General features: G+C 37.0%; 2 protein-coding genes across 2 annotated transcripts in view; one reads left to right on the top strand and one right to left on the bottom strand.

Annotated features, from left to right (window-relative positions):
• The window catches only part of LOC124410584 (mucin-5AC-like), a 42642-nt gene that overhangs the window by 1742 nt on the left and 21456 nt on the right, over nt 1–19444 (top strand). The window contains exons 2-7 of the mRNA XM_046889067.1: nt 3314–3423; nt 3626–3837; nt 3974–4162; nt 4306–4449; nt 5868–5961; nt 9440–9604. Of these exons, the coding sequence (XP_046745023.1) occupies nt 3314–3423; nt 3626–3837; nt 3974–4162; nt 4306–4449; nt 5868–5961; nt 9440–9604 (914 nt within the window). The remainder of the gene's footprint in view (nt 1–3313; nt 3424–3625; nt 3838–3973; nt 4163–4305; nt 4450–5867; nt 5962–9439; nt 9605–19444) is intronic.
• Nucleotides 114–2727, bottom strand: LOC124410579 (fatty acid-binding protein, heart-like). The gene is made up of 4 exons (XM_046889061.1): nt 2411–2727; nt 726–898; nt 447–551; nt 114–241 (listed from the first exon to the last, which is right to left on the bottom strand). The coding sequence occupies exons 1-4, from the start codon at nt 2478–2480 to the stop codon at nt 176–178; spliced, it is 414 nt and encodes a 137-aa protein (XP_046745017.1). The 5' UTR covers nt 2481–2727; the 3' UTR covers nt 114–175.

Below are 19444 nucleotides of genomic sequence, written 5' to 3'. Positions count from 1 at the left end.
AATAAGAGTACTGTTTCAGGAAACAATATAATTCATTCTGTACACCATTTGCAAATAAAGTTTATTTACTTAAGAGTGAATCAATAGTAAAGAAGTAAAGATTAGTTGTACAATAACCGTTCGTAGCCTCGATAGAAATGTATACATTACTATCAAAATGAAAGTTTTACACCATTTACGTAGGAACTACACGTTTGTAGAATCGTTTGGCCTCTTGTCCGCTTGCCTCATGTGTCATAGTCTGAAATAGTGAATTGTTCTGTAATTATTGTATGCTACATATTTCCTCGCCTGGTATCGAAACCCTACATTTTCGTAGACCTTATACTCAAATTACGCAATATGTTCATTCAAACATTTACGTAAAGTATCCTCGTTCAACATGAAACATTCCATTAAACCTTTGCGTTTAATGTACGTAGATAAATCATAAGCATGTTTCTTACCAAAATAGCACCTTCGGGGGTGAACTCGTAAGTCCGTGTTATTCTGGAACCGTTTGGACTGATCGAATTCGTAACTAGCCGGCCGTCTATCACATCTGTTACATTCTAGAACCCAAGCATAAACGTTATTATGAAATTAAAAAAAATTATGGAACCACTGGTCAAATAATTACTAGCTAAAAACAATCGGTTCAAAAAATTCAACTTTTTCCGCTCTACTATTACTATTCCCTTCCGATTTCTTTCAGAAAAAATGTCAAGCTCGACAGAGAATACGACCTTGACTACGTCTCCGGATGGCATCGATTCTTCGTATTCCATCCCGGGGACAAACGTGAGCTCGTTTGTTCGCATAGCAGACACGTTTCGGATGGTCCATTTTTCTCCGTTTTGCTCAATTTCCATACGTGGATTACTCATGGCCATCATTTTTCTACCGATGTAGGGCACGCCTGAAATGATTTCCATCTCATTTAATTTTTCACCATTGAATACAACGAAATTGGCAAGGATAAATGAAGAAAAAAGAATTTATTCGCTTCACCGAACTCGTATAACACATTTACTACATACGTACGAAATGAGGCTGAAGTTAGGTAACGTTATTGTAATGACTAACTTTGCGGAAAATCATTATCTCACAATTGCAGGAATGTCTGATTTGAAAGTCAGTAAATCATTATAGCGCAAAATATATTCATATTTTTTGAAAACTTCACTACTTCTAAGTCATTATGAACTTGCAAAAAAGTGATCATCCCCCGTTTCGTTACGTTAACGTTGCTAACTTCAGCCTCGTCATACAAATTGTACGTGAAGCGTTTCGACGATTGTTTATAACTTCTTTTGGTCGTATTTCTTTTTCCAATTTGACTTCACGTGGCTTACGCAAAGATGTAAGAATCGTATAATAATATTATCAACAATTAGAAATATAATTAACGCGTCCCGAAAAATAAAACTTTCATCATTTTGAACGTCACGATTCATGCTAAGTAAAAACCGTTAATTCGTGATTTCGAACTGTTTGAAATTCAGTAAACCGTAATAAAACAAAACACACTCATGTTTTGAAATCTTTCTTCCTTGAAAATCATTGTAAAATTAAGAAAATAGTAAATTTATTCCCAATGTTTCGGTACGATAACGTTGTCAACTTCAATTTCGTTACAGGTACTAAGATAGATTAATTAGTAATGCCAAATTCCCTATCGATTCCTAAGCTGATGCGCAGCTTATACGTAACGTCTGTGTCTAATAATTTGTCAGCATTTTATCACATTACGTTCGTCTTATCGGGCACGTTTCGATACCTATGATAAGATATTGGTGTGATTACAGAATGTGGGCTTTGGATTACGAATCCACCGTATATAACTATATACATATATATGCAATTTTATGACATCCACTTTTTAAAGCTGTCTTGAAATGTCAATTATAGATAGGATATATTCATGATATATACTCTGGAGGTGATTCACATCTTGCAATGTTTATCAATTCGCATATGCCTGCGTCGATTTATGGTGAAATTTTGATTTTTTTATACCGTTTATTATATATAGGATAGTTTTCTTCGTCTAAAATTTCACATTTCATTCACTTATCTACGTCTTAGTATTTTCTCTTTTCCTTTTATTACAACTACGTAATGATATTTGTTTTTTAAAAAATAATTATCACATTGAACGTGATTGTAGGATGATTTCTGCAGCCATAGTAACCTTATCATTGCATCCGGCGCATATGCTGCTACAACAGTATTATATTTTTACGATAAAAGCTCGCGTTGTATCCAACAGGAATATAATATCGAAACATAGTTTGTAGCTGGGTAGTCCATGCATCTAATTCTATTTTCTTTAAATAGAATTTACACCTCCAAGATCTTGCATTAGCCGATGTAAATATTGAATTGTGGATTGAAGTATCGAACGAAAACTGAAGGAAAAAATACTCACCGACAGCTTTGAAGTATTCGTCAAAATTCTCGCTACGTTCGTGACGATAAATACCTACTATATTTGCCATAATTGTGAGATGTGATGTGTTTCGGGTTTCGTGAAAATAATAGAATAAGTCAAACCAATCGTTGTCGAATTCAAAATTTACGTTCTTCTTGAATTTATTAGAAGCTCTTTCGATCTGATTCTTGTTGCTCGAATTGCAGTAGTACAAAACGTTTTTCCACACGCCTCTAGCCTGCTTAAGTACAGTGTTGGAGAAAAGTTATACTTTTAAATGGGTTCGTAGGTAATTCTAACGTGCGAGCGACAATTTTTGTTACCTGCGAACGAAAACCTTATATACGACTGTTTCTTTGTATAACGCCCTCTGTAGCCTCTCCCTCCGCGAATAATATCGCAACATTTCATATCATATCATACACAGGATACTTATCTAATGCATACATACATGTAATGTGATAAAGACGATTTTATATCTACTATATGTATATATTTCCGCTTGATTCATGATTGGATCACCATCCCTTCCATATTAAATTTCTAATAACTCACACGCTCAACTTACAATCGACACATTGAAAGAAAAAAATACAAAGATTATTATAGTATGCAAATACTTGACTGGAATTTTTTACATTTAATTTTTTAATTTATTTTGTTTGTAGTTTGTTTAAATTTTTGCAGTTTTACTGCTGACGAAATTAATGAAATAAGGTCCAACTTATTTGGTAGAAACGTTGCCGTTACAAAAGTTGTTTCATGAAGAAAATAAAAAGAAAGAAAAAATAAGGAATCGAACGTCAAAATTTATCTGCTTAAATTTATGGAATTTCACTACCGTCAAAGTCTTCATCCAAATACAAGTTTTTCCTCTCATCGTCTTATACTCTGTTCCAGATATTGTCCACCTAGTCTGCAATCATACCTTGTCCACTTGGTATTGGATGAAGTGAAGCGGATGTGCAGTAAACAGTCGGAGGCATGTGAATGGCGATTTCAGGATAACAGTAACTATATTGAATGTTATATTATCATATTCTCAGCAAAAGGCTTGCTTAACAAAGCAGTGATGACTAAATTTATATTCTCAGTATAGATATTACTTATTTATAACAGCATACATGACTAAGATGTTATTTACCACACTATATATGTATATACATATATATTTTTTTTTTCTACTATTGATAACCGTTTTATATATTTCAGCTTTCGCACCGCTTAGACTGATGCAGGTTGTGATTGGTAAGGTCAATGAGATCTGCCTACGTTATTTGGAAAACAGTAGGTTAGCGTTACTGCCACCTCCTCCATCCACCCCAATTCCGTTGGTCTCGAGATGCGCCATCAAAAATAGCAGGCGAAAAATGGAAGATCGTCATGTGGTCATACACGACTTACACACCATATTCAGTATTAAGGTAGGTTAAAACAATGTTATAGACAACTGGTAGGATTCCCCTCTTATAGGTAGAGAGAAAAATGAAGTTTTACAATTTGACGTATAGTATTTGATCTTACCTAGTAATTACTATTGGAAACTTGATACATTTACAGGATGATTCTGCGGGACATTACTATGCGGTCTTTGACGGGCACGCTGGGCAAGATGCGGCGGTATATTGTGCAGCTCATCTTCATCAGTATTTAGCGGAGAGTATTCATTACCCTACAGATCCGGAACGTGCCTTGCGAGATGCTTTCCTTACCACAGACGCACATTTTATTGAAAAATCAAATAAACAGGTACGATAAATTTTGCAGATTGCACTCAGTTTAAATATGCATGCAAAGATTGAGTCAGCATTAAGGGACATCATCCATTTTGAAGTATAATTTGATCCCGAAATTAAAACTAATATTCCGATGGTTTTTCTTTTTTTCAACAGAATCTCAACAGCGGGACAACGGCAGTCTGTGCTTTATTGGCAAAAAGAAAGCTTTACATCGCTTGGGTGGGTGATTCTCAAGCCGTGCTTGCTAAACGAGGCCAGATAACTCAACTTGTAAATCCGCATAAACCTGATAGAGATGTGAGTTTATTAGTATGGAAAATAATTATAATCACTCTTGGATCAATTAACTGAATAATTTGCTTCAAAGTTTTCGCCTGACAACGTGGTCGTAGAAAACTACTTGCTCATAATTATCACATTTCACATTTACTCGCGTCGTGCTTATCGTAGGTGATGGTCCGTCAGGGTTAATAGAAATGATGCTTCTATCGTGTAGATTCTTTAGCACAAGTCCCTGCTTGGGGTCTATGAATGGGCGAAAATTTGGTGTCTCGTTGCACACGGTTCTTCCCATCCTCCAGTGGTAAAAAGCCAGATCGGACTCTAGTGGTAATAGTCTTTTTTTTCCTTGAAAGAACGGCTTCCAGTCTTCCTCGCTCAATCTGTGCCTATAGTCGATGTAGCCTGATACCTCGAACCCAAACTTTGTCAAATAGCGCAGAAAAACTATCGTCATCAATGTCCCAAGTCTGTTTGCTCGCTCCCGCAGAGCCAACTCCTGTTGAAGGATATTGGCTGGTGCGATTAACTCTGACGCGAGTTCATAAGGGCTGCGAGTTGGATATAATAAATTCTCAACGGCCTTGAGACGTCTGTAGAATTCTTCCTTCGTCAGAGTCTCTCCTATGCATCTGTAGCCCAATTCCGCTATTGAACGTGCTACCGTCGTACTTCGCAGGTAGCATAGATCAACGGTTGTGACCAGTGAGTCTAAATACTCTTCGTACGTATGAAATTGCAGCAATCTCCGATCTCCGTCAATTTGTGTACCTCTTTGAGTCATTATATGTCAATTGAATAAACGATGAACATAATTGGATTTTAGTCTCTAGCTTATGATTCGAAAGTGTATAATTTCTAAAAAATATGTCCATTGGTACGTAGCCTGGGATCTGATTAACTGTATTATTGATTTTTTTGAATTATCTTTTCCTGAGCCATCGGTTAGATCAAATTACAGGTACATAGAAACAATCATACGCTTATGAAAAAAATTGAAGATCTGTTGATACTGTTGATAGGCAGCTAATTCTGTACATGAGAGCTATTTGTGAAGTAGGCAACATTTGAATTTCCTTCTCACGAAATGTAGCAACAGGAAAATTATCACTTTAGTACTCCTTAACTGAAACCGTAACTGTAACATATGTACTGAAAATGAATGTATGAAAATTTTCAATGGCCTGAGAAAGGGTTTGATTTCCTACGTTTCAAACTAGAAGATACAAAATATCTCGGAATCTTATTTCTTCTGCAACAATTAGCTACTGTTACAAATTAATTACAAAACGGTATCAAATTACAAATTCGTTCTGCTACAATGAAAACGCGCTATTAGCACCTTGTTCCTGATTCATAAATCTAACTGTATTTCTCTTACATGTCCTTATGTACGTATCAATCGTTCGCCTGTTAAAGATGTACTTAACTTTCAGGACGAACGGGAGCGTGTAAACGATATGGGAGGAGCAGTCATCCATTGGGGAATATGGCGCGTAAATGGACAGCTTGCAGTTTCAAGAGCTATAGGTGCGTATTTGTTCCTTGGAAAATAGCTTCATTTTATTATTGTCAAACCATACTTTCGTAACTGTGCTTCTTAATTTTCTTTAATTTTTCTTTGGGACATTCCCAAGCAAAAAAAATCGTAAGATGGCAATCGTGAAACAAAAAAATAGAAGTTGGAAATTGAATAGAATTCAACTGTGACTGACTGCGCCACATAAAACTAGTCCAGCGCTATGTGGAAATGTAGGGATTGGTCTAAATTTCTGAGCCACTAGCAACGTGATCCCGAATCGATGAGGTTCATAAACATTTCATGACTAATCCAACATCAGTCACAATTGTTTACCGCTCCTTTTTATTCATTTACTAGAACATGGCGTACGCTCAACATCAAACTGTAATATCTCGATTACATCTTATTTCATAAAAATCAACATTAAACTGAATGTATTGTACCTTTTACTTTCGTGTTTGCGCGAATTTCTCGAAATATTAGATTTTTAATCAGAATATCATGTGTTGTTAATTGGTTATCTAGTTTTAAGAGTTTAAGAATCTGTAAAATAGAGTTATATATTTAGACTGACGACTTTTAGCTATACTTGTTGTACTTGACGGTTAAATGAGATGTGTTCAAACGAGAAAAAAAATTTCATCCATGGTTTTCACCACGCAATCTATTTATTATTTGTTAAAAAGTTGAGATAGTTATACGTACTTAGAGGTGCGCCAATTGGATCAGCAGCATTGCTATTTCGTTTTCTTATCGTGCGATCATAAGTCATAACAACAATATAGACTATGAATGCTACAGATCTAGTTAAGTATGAAAGTTGTGGTTTACTGATAATTAGTTTATTGGTTACTATGATACAGAGGTATCATTGCTACATACTTACAAAAAGCAATGAAAATGAAATCTAGGCAAAAACATTTGAAATGTACAAAAAATCCGTTAATTTACCAAAACCACATCACAATAACAATACAGGAACAACTTGGGTGTCGCCAGTTTCTGTTGTGAAATTAAGAAAGAACCCCAAGCCCTAGGATCTCTCAGTAATTAGGTATATGTCATGAAGTCAAACCTCGCTGTTTCGTATAGTGATATCGAAACATTGTTCCAAGAGCTACGTACCTACTTAGCGGACACATTTTTCTTGAAAATCAATTATGAATGTTCCAGCGACAAAGTGATCAGAGAGACTAATCTGTCTGTGTGACTGAATAAACTATGTTTCCAGGTCGTTATTCCACGTGAATAATGCGACAGATTATTCTCCCTGATCACTTTGTCTCTGTAGCATTCATAATTGATTTTCAAGAAAAATGTGCCCGCCGCAAGTAGGCACGTAGCTCTTGGAAAGATACTTCGATGTCCGACATCACGACGTGTACCTAATTACTGAGAGATCCTGGGGCTTGGGGATCTTGCCTAATTTCACGACAGAAACTGGCGATACCTAAGATTGTATATATAACGCGAGATGTGCTAAAAACGAACTATCTAATAAGAAAAAAGCTGTTTACTAAACGAGTCAGTCCATTGGGTTGAACCAAAGTAAGAGAACTTTATGCGATAGGTGTGTGATTTGTGACGTAATTCAATGGATTTCAAGAAGACATAATCGTGTATATACATTGTACTACCCTGCGTCCGGTTTATCATCCGCATTTTTGTTCCGTGCGCTTCGCGTTTTTCCTTAATTATTATAAAAGCGGTAATGTCGCAGCGTTGTGTCTCGCTGTGAGAAAGTCGCGTGCTACATATTACACACATCTGTACACTGAGACTTTTTGTGCTGCCTACAACTCACGGTTCCACATGTATCAAACTGAAACTAGCATTTCATACACTAAAATGGTCGGGGTTGATGAGCACGAACATCCGCTTCGCAACGAAACTTTTCCGCTTATTGCTCATATCTTTTATTATCGCTAGAGTCAAACATGGCGTTGGAGAGTTTTTTTTTTCTTTTTTTTCTCAATAATCATGTCAGCAAGCTTGCACCTTTTTCTCCGTAGGTATTTATATTATTTATCTGCGTTATTTTAATTAAATTTTCTTTGAACGCTGCTTTATGCTCTTGGCGTTATTCATTGCAAATTAAACACACATATCAAGGCGATGTGACCAATGCCGTTTAAGGCATCTTTGAGAGAATCAGCACCATGTACGGAATTCCGGTTGTAATTCTGGGCACGTTTGGCTATCGAATTCGTTCGTCATGGAATTGATCGCGTGTGGTTCGTTGGTTGACACAATCATACGTGCATCGCAGTGACGCGGTAGTTCTTGTCTCATATAGCTATCCTTTAAGGGCTCTAGGCAATAGCTTGAATGCATGGAATAATTTGTCTGCCGTTAAACCCTTCGAGATACGTATAAAGCGAAGTTCGCACTTTTTGTCAAGTATGAATCTATGCAGTATCGATATCCGCTGGACAAAGATCATAATTTCTACTCTTTCGACATCTCTTGACTTTCAACATCATTGTATGACGTATATTTCGATTTTTAGCTTATTTACACATGAATGTGCGTGTGACTCATGCACGGTGATTAACGCAACGCGCGAATTCGCTTCACGATATATATTTCGTTTTATGTACGTGAAGGAAGAGCGGTAAAAGGAGACTTTTCATCCATAAAGTTCCATCCAGCTTTTGATCGTCTTGTAAGCTCCAGCTGTTGGAAAAATCACGGCTGAGAAAACCAAACAATCGAGTGTATCTTGGAATTATCACGTATTTTACCGAACGACTCGCGATATTCCATCTTAATCTTCGAAAATTCAATTTCCTTAGACGGTTTTGCGTCATCGCTTTTGCGTTAAACTCTTCAATCATCCGGCGATGTCGATGATTTATAAGTTTTCACGACTTTTTATCAGGCGGTTTCAGAAATGTCTCAAAACCACCTGCGAAACGCCTCAGGGATGAAAAGTTATATTTTTCTTTCGTTCTTCTGAACTGCAGAACTAATTTTTACTTCAGTTATGAATCGAATAAACGAACTAGCTTATACACTTTATACACGTTAATCCTGCCTTTGAACAAACCATGTGGTGATGGATTAGACAAGACCGGAAGTCACCGCTGCGGCACCTCGCTCTTCGTTATTTAAATTACTTTTCATGTATGCGTTCATTAATTAGATAGTTAAATTTAATTAGAACCGAGTGGAATACTGATGCGGTATCGCGTGCTAAATTGCGGATGTGTAAACTTGATAAGAGTCACTAAATTTTTCACTCATATGTGGGCAATATTTTTCTTTCTTATGCTTCTTAATTTTCGATTAATAATAATAATAAGTATATGAATATATAGAAGTAAAACGTCTGAAGCGACTTTGCGCCCAGGGTTAACAATCTTACAAATTGACCCCCATTGTACGTGTCAGATCAATATCCATAATTGTTTATCTTGTTTTCTTAGCTCTCCGGCATGATATTTTTATTTAGCAAACGTACATTCATACAAGTTTATTTTCCAGGTGACGTGCAGTACAAGCCGTACGTAACAGGGGATCCGGATGTAAGATGTATCCCTCTGGATGGGACAGAAGACTTCTTAATCGTTGCGTGCGACGGTCTCTGGGATTTCGTCAGCGAGGCCATGGCTACGACCCTCGTGTATCAACAACTGCGAGAAGATCCTCGTGAGTATAAAAAAAAATACTCAATTTCTCGTATTTCCTGGCTATTATCATGACTGCAATTTGCTTTGATCTTCAGTTAAATTTTATTTCTGCATGCACACATGTGCAATTTACGAATGACACAGGTCAGTAAATAAAAATTTTTGTTTTTCTATTGAGCTTATATTTGAATGAATAAATTTTCATTCTATTCATCGGAGTAATAACAAAAAATCTTCATTCATTACTTATAAAGTTCGCTTTTGTCTTTTTTATGATGATAAATAAGTGTTGGAAATTTTTTGACGATATAGTAGGATTTAAGCAGCAGGTAGCGGCGCGTTGAAATAAAAAGCAAACTTTGTCTAATAAAACAATTTTTTCTTCAATTTTTTCAAGTTTTATTAAACCATGTTAGACGGGGAATCAGCCTCTAGGAAATATTCTATCTCTGTACAATGTTACAGGCATATTATCCTTGATCTTTTAAGTCAAGCCTTGATATGTAATGAAGAATTAGGAACGGGTTCATCAGGGTTCGTTGTCGCGAAGTTGGTATATCCGCGAATCCATTCGCTGTATTATAAGACGCGTGTCCGTCACTCCGGCAAAACCAGGGGATACAGTGGGTTCTTACTTCTTACCTACCTGTACCTCCACGGCGGACGAGAAGCAGAGCATGACTGACAACGAATGCCCGTTACATTGTAACGCCGGCAATACTTACTTACGTTAGAGCTAGCTACATGCAGGGCCTAGGATAGCCTACATGCTTTACCGCAGACTCGCTGAGACATTCGAAACTCGACGTATAGTAGTCGTACATCTCGGTATGATGTTCTAACTACTTGGTGCTACCATGATGTCCTGTACTTATCTAGGTATAAGGTGTCGAGCCGGAAGGCCAGCGCCCCCAACATAAAATAAGGAGAAAAATTAATCGATACGCCGAGCAGACTTGAATTTATGAAATGGGATTAAATCTTGAATTTAGAACGTTTTTTCGGTAGCACTTATGGTTTAGCCACTATTGCAGTGTAAACAATCGAGTTATTTCTTGGGTGGAAATAAATCGTCGATTCCGATTCCGTTTATCGATATGCGTGGGCAAAATAATTAGCGAATGAACCCTATTTTTTATATGGAGGTATTTAAACGTAATTGACGGCGTCATTATATAATCACATGAAGAAAATCGGAGAATCTATATTGCATCCGCCATCTTGAATTTTTGAAAATCGATTCCAGATTCACGATCCGCGAGCCCAAAAACTTATAATTTATGTAAAACACGTTTGTGTGTGAGAGGTAACTCTCTCGGAAATGAATAATTCTTTCCATCTTTACAGTTTTATTTTCAATCAATTTGTTTCCAAAAACAATAATTTACATCGAATCGCAACAATTACTCTCGAGTATTGAAAACCTATTAGCATACTATCAGAAGTAGCAAAAAAACCGCAAAAAAATATGATGAAAAAAATCTTTGAATATCCAAAAAGTGGATACAAAACAAGTGGTAAGAATACTAACCTCTATGACTCGAAGGGTTAAGGGGTCGATTACTATATACTTATACATCCGTGCCGAATTGGAGAAATTATGCCACTCGCACGATCAGCGCTTGCCGTAAAATGCAAATAGACCGAATAATTGCTGGATGAATTATCCTGATCGTGCCTAGCTCGTAACATGATATCCCATTCTTACCTATCTACCGTCCGTAAGTCTCGATCATTAATGTAACGGTCATTCTGCTGTTTTACATGTACGTATTGTACATTCATATCTACCTCATTCCACTGCCGGTGCTCACCAACTTTTGTACTGGTAGTGTCAAATTTACAAAGCACATGTATTCTTAGCGTCTCATACGATCATTGTCGTACCTTTATTGGTGTTGGATCCATACCTAGACGAGATATTCCCATTTCAAGCCATATGCTTTACGATCGGCCAGATCCAACCAATCTTGTATGCGATATTGATTTTTAAACCACGCCCCATGCATACCACGTTGCACATCTCTGCATGATTCGATTAAATTTAGTGATACACAAAAAGGTATGAATTCTGTAATCAGGGTGGCGATATCGGTTGGTTTTCTAAGACCCCCCCTATCTATCTATCCAGTTTTGGCTCGAAGCTGGCCGAGGGGGAATCTGAGGATTCGCTTGAATTACAATTGTAATTATACCGTTATGAAAATGCACGCTTCTCTATTCCAGCCTAGATGTTTAGTCTAGATTAATAATCTAGAAATTATAGCTTCGGTATGCCCCGTCGTACTTCAACAACCGTTGCACGCAGGAACAATGATTGCATACATCTATTTCCTCCGACTCTATAACCGTTGCCATCGCTTTATTATATATCTAGATGAAATAACGAAGCCACGACAAATCGGCGTCAAAGCTCAATATACTCGAATTTTTCATGGACAATAATAATTGTTGTCAGGTGGGCTATAATCATGGTGTGCATAAAAAAAATTTACGCATATTAAAAATGGAATATCTCCAGAAGACGAGAAAAATTCTAGTATAGTTTCGAGAATTTTTTAAGGCGAGGAAAATTCAAGGACATTTCCATGACCACTGGAACACGGTACATAATTCTTACGTTTATTTCTACAATTGGGCTTGGAACAACGAGAAATTCCCAGTAGTCAAGATACATAATTGGTAGAAGAAGAAGAAGAAGAAAAAAAAAAAAAAAACACATAGCTTGTATTTATTTGTGTTATTATATGTATAGTACATGCCCGTCGTCGTCGTCACAGACGTCACGGGTCGGCTGCGTACCAAAACAAACCAAATAGGAAACAAAGTTAAGCGAAGCGGAGCAGAGGCATGCCGAGGTGGCGAAAGACAAGTGTGTAAAGCGAGGCAAAGCGAGGCAAAGCGAGGCAAAGCGAGGCAAAGCGAGGCAAAGGATAGGAGCTGGCTTCGTAAGTATTGTGCGGTTCTAGCGCAACGTCCGGCCCGGCTACGTCGTCCATCCTCGGAGAATCCATCGAAACTACAGACACAGAGACCGCGGGTAGCTGGTGCCGGGTGCCGGGTAACGCTGCTGCATCGCTTCTCATTCACTTGGCATCTGTTGGCCGAGAAGCGCGTTCCACCATCGGATATAGGTATACCTACCTCGAATAATCCCTGAGAATTATTTGCCCGTACAGGCGTCGGCCCCCTCCTTCCTAGTCCTTACCTGGCTACGGTTGTTATGATCTGCACCCCCGTTTCATCCTATTCCTAATTCGAGGCTCCGAATCATATCACGATTCAAGCCCAGGGACAGCTACTCGCAGTTCACTGCCGACGAGATTCAATCTCGTTCAGTTCGCGTCGTCGTGCGGCTTCGGTTTTAACGCCGGGGAAAACGCTGCAGGTACCTACCAACCTACCAACCAACCTACCTACCTACCTACCTACCTTCTCTGTACCCCAAGACGTCCAGTGCTTCGTTCTTTGTTCGAAACGTGAAACGCAATTCGGATTGATATTATATTTAATCCGTTAGTTCGTTCCGTGCGGCAAGTGAAGTGTTAACTCGTTACTAATTGTTCCTCACCCTGGAAGGATTCGCAGCCTAGATAACTTGGCGAGTTTGTCAAACGTCGTAAACACGATACGGTTGAAAATTTAATTTAAGGTAAGTTCAGAAATAAAGGGAGACGGACGTTATCACTTCCCAATGTCAGACTTATTTATAGATTTAGATATATGTATATATATACATACATGTATTCACCGGTACGTTATATGTATAATGTATACGCAGTATGCGGTGATTCATCGGCGTGCAGCCGCGACTCGATGTGTTAATATTGTGGTTTAATGCTTAACTAACTTCAATTATCTCTTTAGAATCACGATGCCATAAGTATTTCCCCGTTCGATAGTGTTTCGTTGATGGTTTAGAAGTTCTTGCCCGATTGTCAGACATGTGGATACGGATTTACCAAAATGCAGTTCGTTACATTTACGATTACCTGCAAAATCCTAACGCTTTTAACAAACTATTTAAACGAGGAGGACGTTAAAGCTTGCAATTCATAAACCTTAATACATATGTATATAGAATTCTGCCTTCTCTTCATACAGTTATACGTGGTTCGATTGGGTCAGTAATCGATTTCTCGAGTCTCTTGCGTTCGGCGTATTTTGAAACTTTACAAATTACTGACTCGAGCTTTTCATTCCCGGCAAAGCTACCACCACCTCCTTCTCATCCATCTCAATCTGCGACGCAAGGATGATTGTTTTCTGTCTCTTTTCACACAAATCATCTCTGACTCTGACAATGAGTCAGGCTGTGAAACGAGTATTCATTCTACTTCTTCTTCTTCTTCGTCATACATACTCGCAGAATAAGTCGCGCTTATCCGAGTTCACAATCTGCCTGCACTCGAGACCTCGTCTCGTCTGAAATATCGAAATATTCTATAATAAATACCGTCGATCGAATTTAAGCTTTGCTACCAGATGTTGGGGGGGGGGGGGGGGGGCTGTTTTTCCTGAATCCGTATATGTACGATTGTATTTCAAGTCTCCTTTTTATTTGCTGTTTATTTATTTATTTTTTAAAGTTTTTTGAATTAACGCAAATACACAATAAGTCTGTTTTTCGTAAAGGTGAATACAATTATCATATTAGTGATCATGACTAAAAAAAAAAAATCTATTTTTATTTATTTATTCCTTATATCGCTCGAATTTTTCGATTATCCGAGTTACAGTGTGCAGGAATGACAATTATGAGCTCGGATCAGAAAAGTTGCACATTATATCAAGTACTGCGAGATTTTTCGAGTATAAGGTATTAAACATCTGCCTGAAGTTGGCCGCGGCAATCCCCAGACGGTATTATTGACTGAAGCTCCCCCCCCCCCCCCCCCCCCCCCCCCGCCGTCCGTCGGCCTTCGTCGCAACACGTCGGCTTCACCTGACGCATATATTCTACCATATAGGTGTAGAATAAAATTGAAAAATGCTTGGCGTAAACTCGTCTTACTTCAGATGATGCAGATGCAGGGATAAATTGGCGAAGTTTGTTCCACGTGAATTACGGTTGCAGGAATATTGTTGAGCTGGAGGCACGAGAAGCGGTACTCGGAACGATCATACCGCTGCGCTGTAGGTTTTTCAAACCTTGGATAAAGTCGAGGCGAGGAGGCCGGTGGTTGTCTTGCTTCAGTAACTACGTCTTATGCTTTCGTTTCGTTCGGTTCCGCGAACTCCATTGTTTAATGATCCTGGTATTGCGATTAAAAACTATGCCGGGGCTGTTGCCAAGGGTATAAATATACACGCAAAACATATAATATATAAATATATATGTATAGTATCGTATATATATATATATACACATATACATATATATATATATAATCGTTTTTCAATCAACACCCCCATCAACCGTAATTGTAACACAATGTCTCGTTTTCCATATCACAATATGCATGATTGTTGGCCTTTATTTGCCAATTTCTCCTGCAACGTATACCTACTTGGCGGTAATTTGTTGATAATAGTTATTGTTGGAACGGTGACCGCGATATCAGAGCAAGCGTGGCATGCCGGCAATATATTTCGATTGAGAACCACTGAAGATTTTCGCGATTCTCAGGCTCGACGCGACGGGCGTCGGATCGGAGCCCCGGGGTTTAGTTCGCAATCCATGATTCATCGGAGCTACGTTGTGTTATATTGTGTAGGTATATATGTATATGCAATGCTTGTATAGGATCACGTATATTTCACACCGAGGAATCGCTGCGATCAATTTATTCGTTATGCTCAATGAGCTGCAGCCGCTGCAGGCATAGGCACTCGAGTCTGGCTAAAGAAGGATTTGAAAAAATCTTCTCATTTTCTCTTTTTAATATCTTCTATCTTCTACTGCAGGTGATACTTTAGGTACAGAAACTTCCAGCAGAAGACATAAATAATCATAAACAGTTATACATTTTTCATCACTCGTTGTAGACAAATTATTTTATCAATCAATCTTTGTCTTGGTTAACATTGAGACGGTGAGAAATTTTTGATATTTTAAAAAACAAAAAATAACAAAAATGATAGAAAAGTATCAGCATCGTCTTTGGAAAATTTTATGACAACGACACTTGACGGGTGAAATAGAGAACTGTGCTTTGGGATAAGATAAAGTTTATTCATTTATTTGGAACAAAATTAACGTGGAAAAAAAACAAACAATTTAACGCAAGTATTATACTTTTACAAGTAATAATTTTTTTCGTTCACATTTGAAATTCAAGTTATATGTATAAATGCCTATAAGGCACTTAGCAACCGGACTGACTGACTGACTTTCTCGTTAGTTTGTCTGTAGTTAATGGGCGTCTGTTTTACACACATACATCCGAATACGAGTTCCAGTGTATGCAATACGTATACATACAGAAATTCTCTTATAAACTACACCAGACTTTTCTGATTTCCTTAGTTATGAAAAACTGACATAATTTTACATAATCCAAGACCTGTTGCTTTGGCTTTGATAAAATCAACAAATCGAGTATCAAATTCTCATAGAATTGTTAAACGATTTTCCGCACCTATATAGGCGCAGGTAGAAAAGTATTGTTTCCGGTGTATCGATCAAGTGCCTAATTTTATCTAATTTTATAATCAAGTGCTGCGATGCGATACATTTGTTTCCGCCTGTCCCACTTTCTCGGAGAATGCGAATTGAAAAGGAATTTTTCGGCACGACGACGTGAGAGTTCCTACAGAAATAGACTGCACGTACCTACATACCTACGTGTTATATATTATATGCGATATATCGTAAACTTTTTTTTTTGCGACGTTTTGCGCTCATCGCACACAGACTTTTATACTCGAGTTGAAAAGCGTGTGTTACGCTATGCCAGAGGACTAATTATAGCCTCGCGAGTAATACCGGATAGTTACATGAGTCATATGCTCATGCCGCACATTCCTGCACAGACTCTTGCATTTATCCACAGAAATCTCATTTTCGTTGCACTAAATACAAGTTTTTACAGCATTTCTGTTACCTTGTAGGAAAGGTTGGGGCAATGTGTGGGCACCTTAACAAAACAATGCCTAAAATCAGAATAAATTATTTACTTTTCATATAAAAAATTATGTTAAATTATTATTATATAACTTTCACGAGAAAATTTTTTTAATCATAAATTCAAATTCAGAAAATTATTTTACTTTGATCAGTTGAGAGTAAACTACAATTTCAAACGTTTCGCGTTATCAGTTGTGCAATAATAATACTCGAGTAAATGTTTTTCGAATAATTCTTTTTTTTTTTTTTTTTTTTCAAGTCAATTTACAATTTAAATCCTCAAGTCGCGTCCACAATTACTCGCCACTTTACTTTCGCAACCGTCTATTACAATTTGTAAAGGCATTCATTCGTTCCTAAAAAAAAAAAACTGTAATTTAAAATTTACTCTATTCGCAAAATAATTTGTTCTGTAAAAGATACAAAATTGCACAAACGAGGAGAAATAAAAGACACAAAAAAAAAAAAAAAAACAGGATACTCGGTTATTGCGTTCGATGCCCGCTATAATTATTGTTTCGTATTAATTCACTCCGCGTGTCTGGATTATATGATGGTTTATCGAAGAAATCATCCAACCGTCAATAAGGTAACGTTCCTGGCCTGAAACGTTCGCCTGCCAATTGATACTATCTTTATTATTATTGTTGTTGTTGTTGTCGTTGTGATTTTATTTCTCTATCATCGTCATTACCGTACCATGTCTGCAGTTATTATCGCATCCCAACACCTAGAATTATTGAGAAAGAAAATTTGAACACTTGTGATAAGTTGTTGCGCGAAAGTGACCTGTTTTTTTTTTATATCGTGGCATGGTTATAGATTCGTTTAATACGAGTTATATATGAGGTATTCCATCCCAAGTGTGTAAACTCGTGACCCTCACACTCTCGGATTTTTTTTATTTTTTTTTATATGAGCGCATTGAGCCTAAAAGACACTCTCATATTTTTTTTAGATTTTTTCAAACATCCCTTATTTAAAAAAAAAAAACACCATTTTTTTTAAATCTGAAAAAATTCTCAAAAAACCGTGATAAAACATAAAAATTTTCAAGCGATCACCCGTAGTGGGCAGATTTTTTTAAATGTGTTTTACAAGCTATTAACGTTCACGAAATTCCAAAAAATTCTCGAATAGCTCACCTTGATCAGATATTGAATTATTTCGGTACTCAAAATGAATATTAATTGATAATATAAAATTCATAATTGATAATATAAAATTCATTTTGAGTACCGAAATAATTCAATATCTGATCAAGGTGAGCTATTCGAGAATTTTTTGGAATTTTGCGAACGTTAATAGCTTGTAAAACATATTTAAAAAAATCTGCCCACTACGGGTGATAGCTTGAAAATTTTTATATGTCATCACGGTTTTTTGAGAATTTTTTCAGATTTAAAAAAAATGGCGTTATTTTTTTTTAATTTTTTTTTTTTTTTTTTCCGAAATAAGGGATGTTTGAAAAAATCTAAAAAAAATATGAGGGTGTCTTTTAGGCTCAATGCGATCATATAAAAAACAATAATAAAAAATCCGAGAGGGTGAGGGTCACGGGCTTACACACTTGGGATGGAATACCTCATATACAATATATATATTTATATACTTAGCGTACGCCGAGGTATGCATGGCTATTATGTACTACGTCGAAGCTATCATACACGACGTGGATCGCCTTGCAAATGTGGATGCGGTTCACCGGCCGATTGACCTGCCTGACCGCGTGATATCCTACGATGATTAATTATAATTCCTTAATTAGCCGGGAAATCTGTCATATCCGGGATTCGATTTTATTCTTATACGTAATATTGTGGTCTGACGTATAAGCGTTATTATTTTATACCGTTTGGAGAAATGAATTAATCTGGTGACAGTGAAGCTCTTCATGTATAAAACTTTATCTAATAACGTTAAATCAGGTATTTTAATCAACCTTCGCCACTACGAACTTTTATCGTAACGATTTAGAGTTTCTTGTTTTACTATAGAGCCAATTTTGCGGTTGTCAAGTTAACACTTTTACTATAATAGTGCGGTATTGAAGTATTATTACCACATTTTTTGGATCCTTAGACAACTTTTCAACATATTTCTTTGCGCTTTTTTTCATATTTCTGATAGTATACTAATAGGTTTTCAATAATTGAGAGTAATTGTTGCGATATAATGTAAATTATTGTTTTTGGAAACAAATTGATTGAAAAAAAAAAAACGGTGAAAATTGCATTATGAATTGCCGAGAAGGTTACCCCTTCATACGTATACAAGTTTTACAAGAATTATACGTTTTTCGGATTGCTGATTACGAATCTAGAATCGGATTTAAAAAATTTAAGATGGCACCGCCATCCATTACCGAAACATTGAACAACATAAATTTTCACTCTCTTCCTCACCAGAAAACCCTAGAAGCTGTGAAAATTTTTTAACTTTATATAATATGTAAAAATTGTTGAAAAATTATATATTTTTTCAACTTTTCTTCAAGATTCCATCACGAACTTACGCAGTTAAAAACTTAGACCTCTCCTTAACGTCTAACATGTTGTTAAACATGTATAATCCATGGTAAACGTATCAAATAAAAATGAAAGATTGCATCATCTGTCCGCGGATTTCTGGTTTGGCAAACAGCTTACTTACTTACGACAAGAAAGGTTAGCTCGTCGTCGCGTCATTGGTTTACATTTTTCTCGTGTCCCGTAACGTCATCCTCCCCATCTGGACGGCTTCCTTCTGGCGACGACGTTGCTATGCGAGCTTTACTGTACCTAAAACTCG

This window comes from Diprion similis, chromosome 9 (assembly GCF_021155765.1).
Source record: "Diprion similis isolate iyDipSimi1 chromosome 9, iyDipSimi1.1, whole genome shotgun sequence".
Classification (NCBI taxonomy): Eukaryota; Metazoa; Arthropoda; class Insecta; order Hymenoptera; family Diprionidae; genus Diprion; species Diprion similis.
This window is presented reverse-complemented; position numbering and strand designations above follow the sequence as displayed.

What these genes read in the sequence shown, in the direction of transcription:
- LOC124410579 (XM_046889061.1), bottom strand. Translation starts at nt 2,480, where the DNA reads ATGGCAAATATAGTAGGTATTTATCGTCACGAACGTAGCGAGAATTTT. An exon ending in CATCCGGAGACGTAGTCAAG is followed by an intron (nt 552 to 725) that starts GTCGTATTCTCT and finishes CTTGGGTTCTAG; the next exon opens with AATGTAACAGATGTGATAGA. An exon ending in CCCCCGAAGGTGCTATTTTG is followed by an intron (nt 242 to 446) that starts GTAAGAAACATG and finishes TCACTATTTCAG; the next exon opens with ACTATGACACATGAGGCAAG.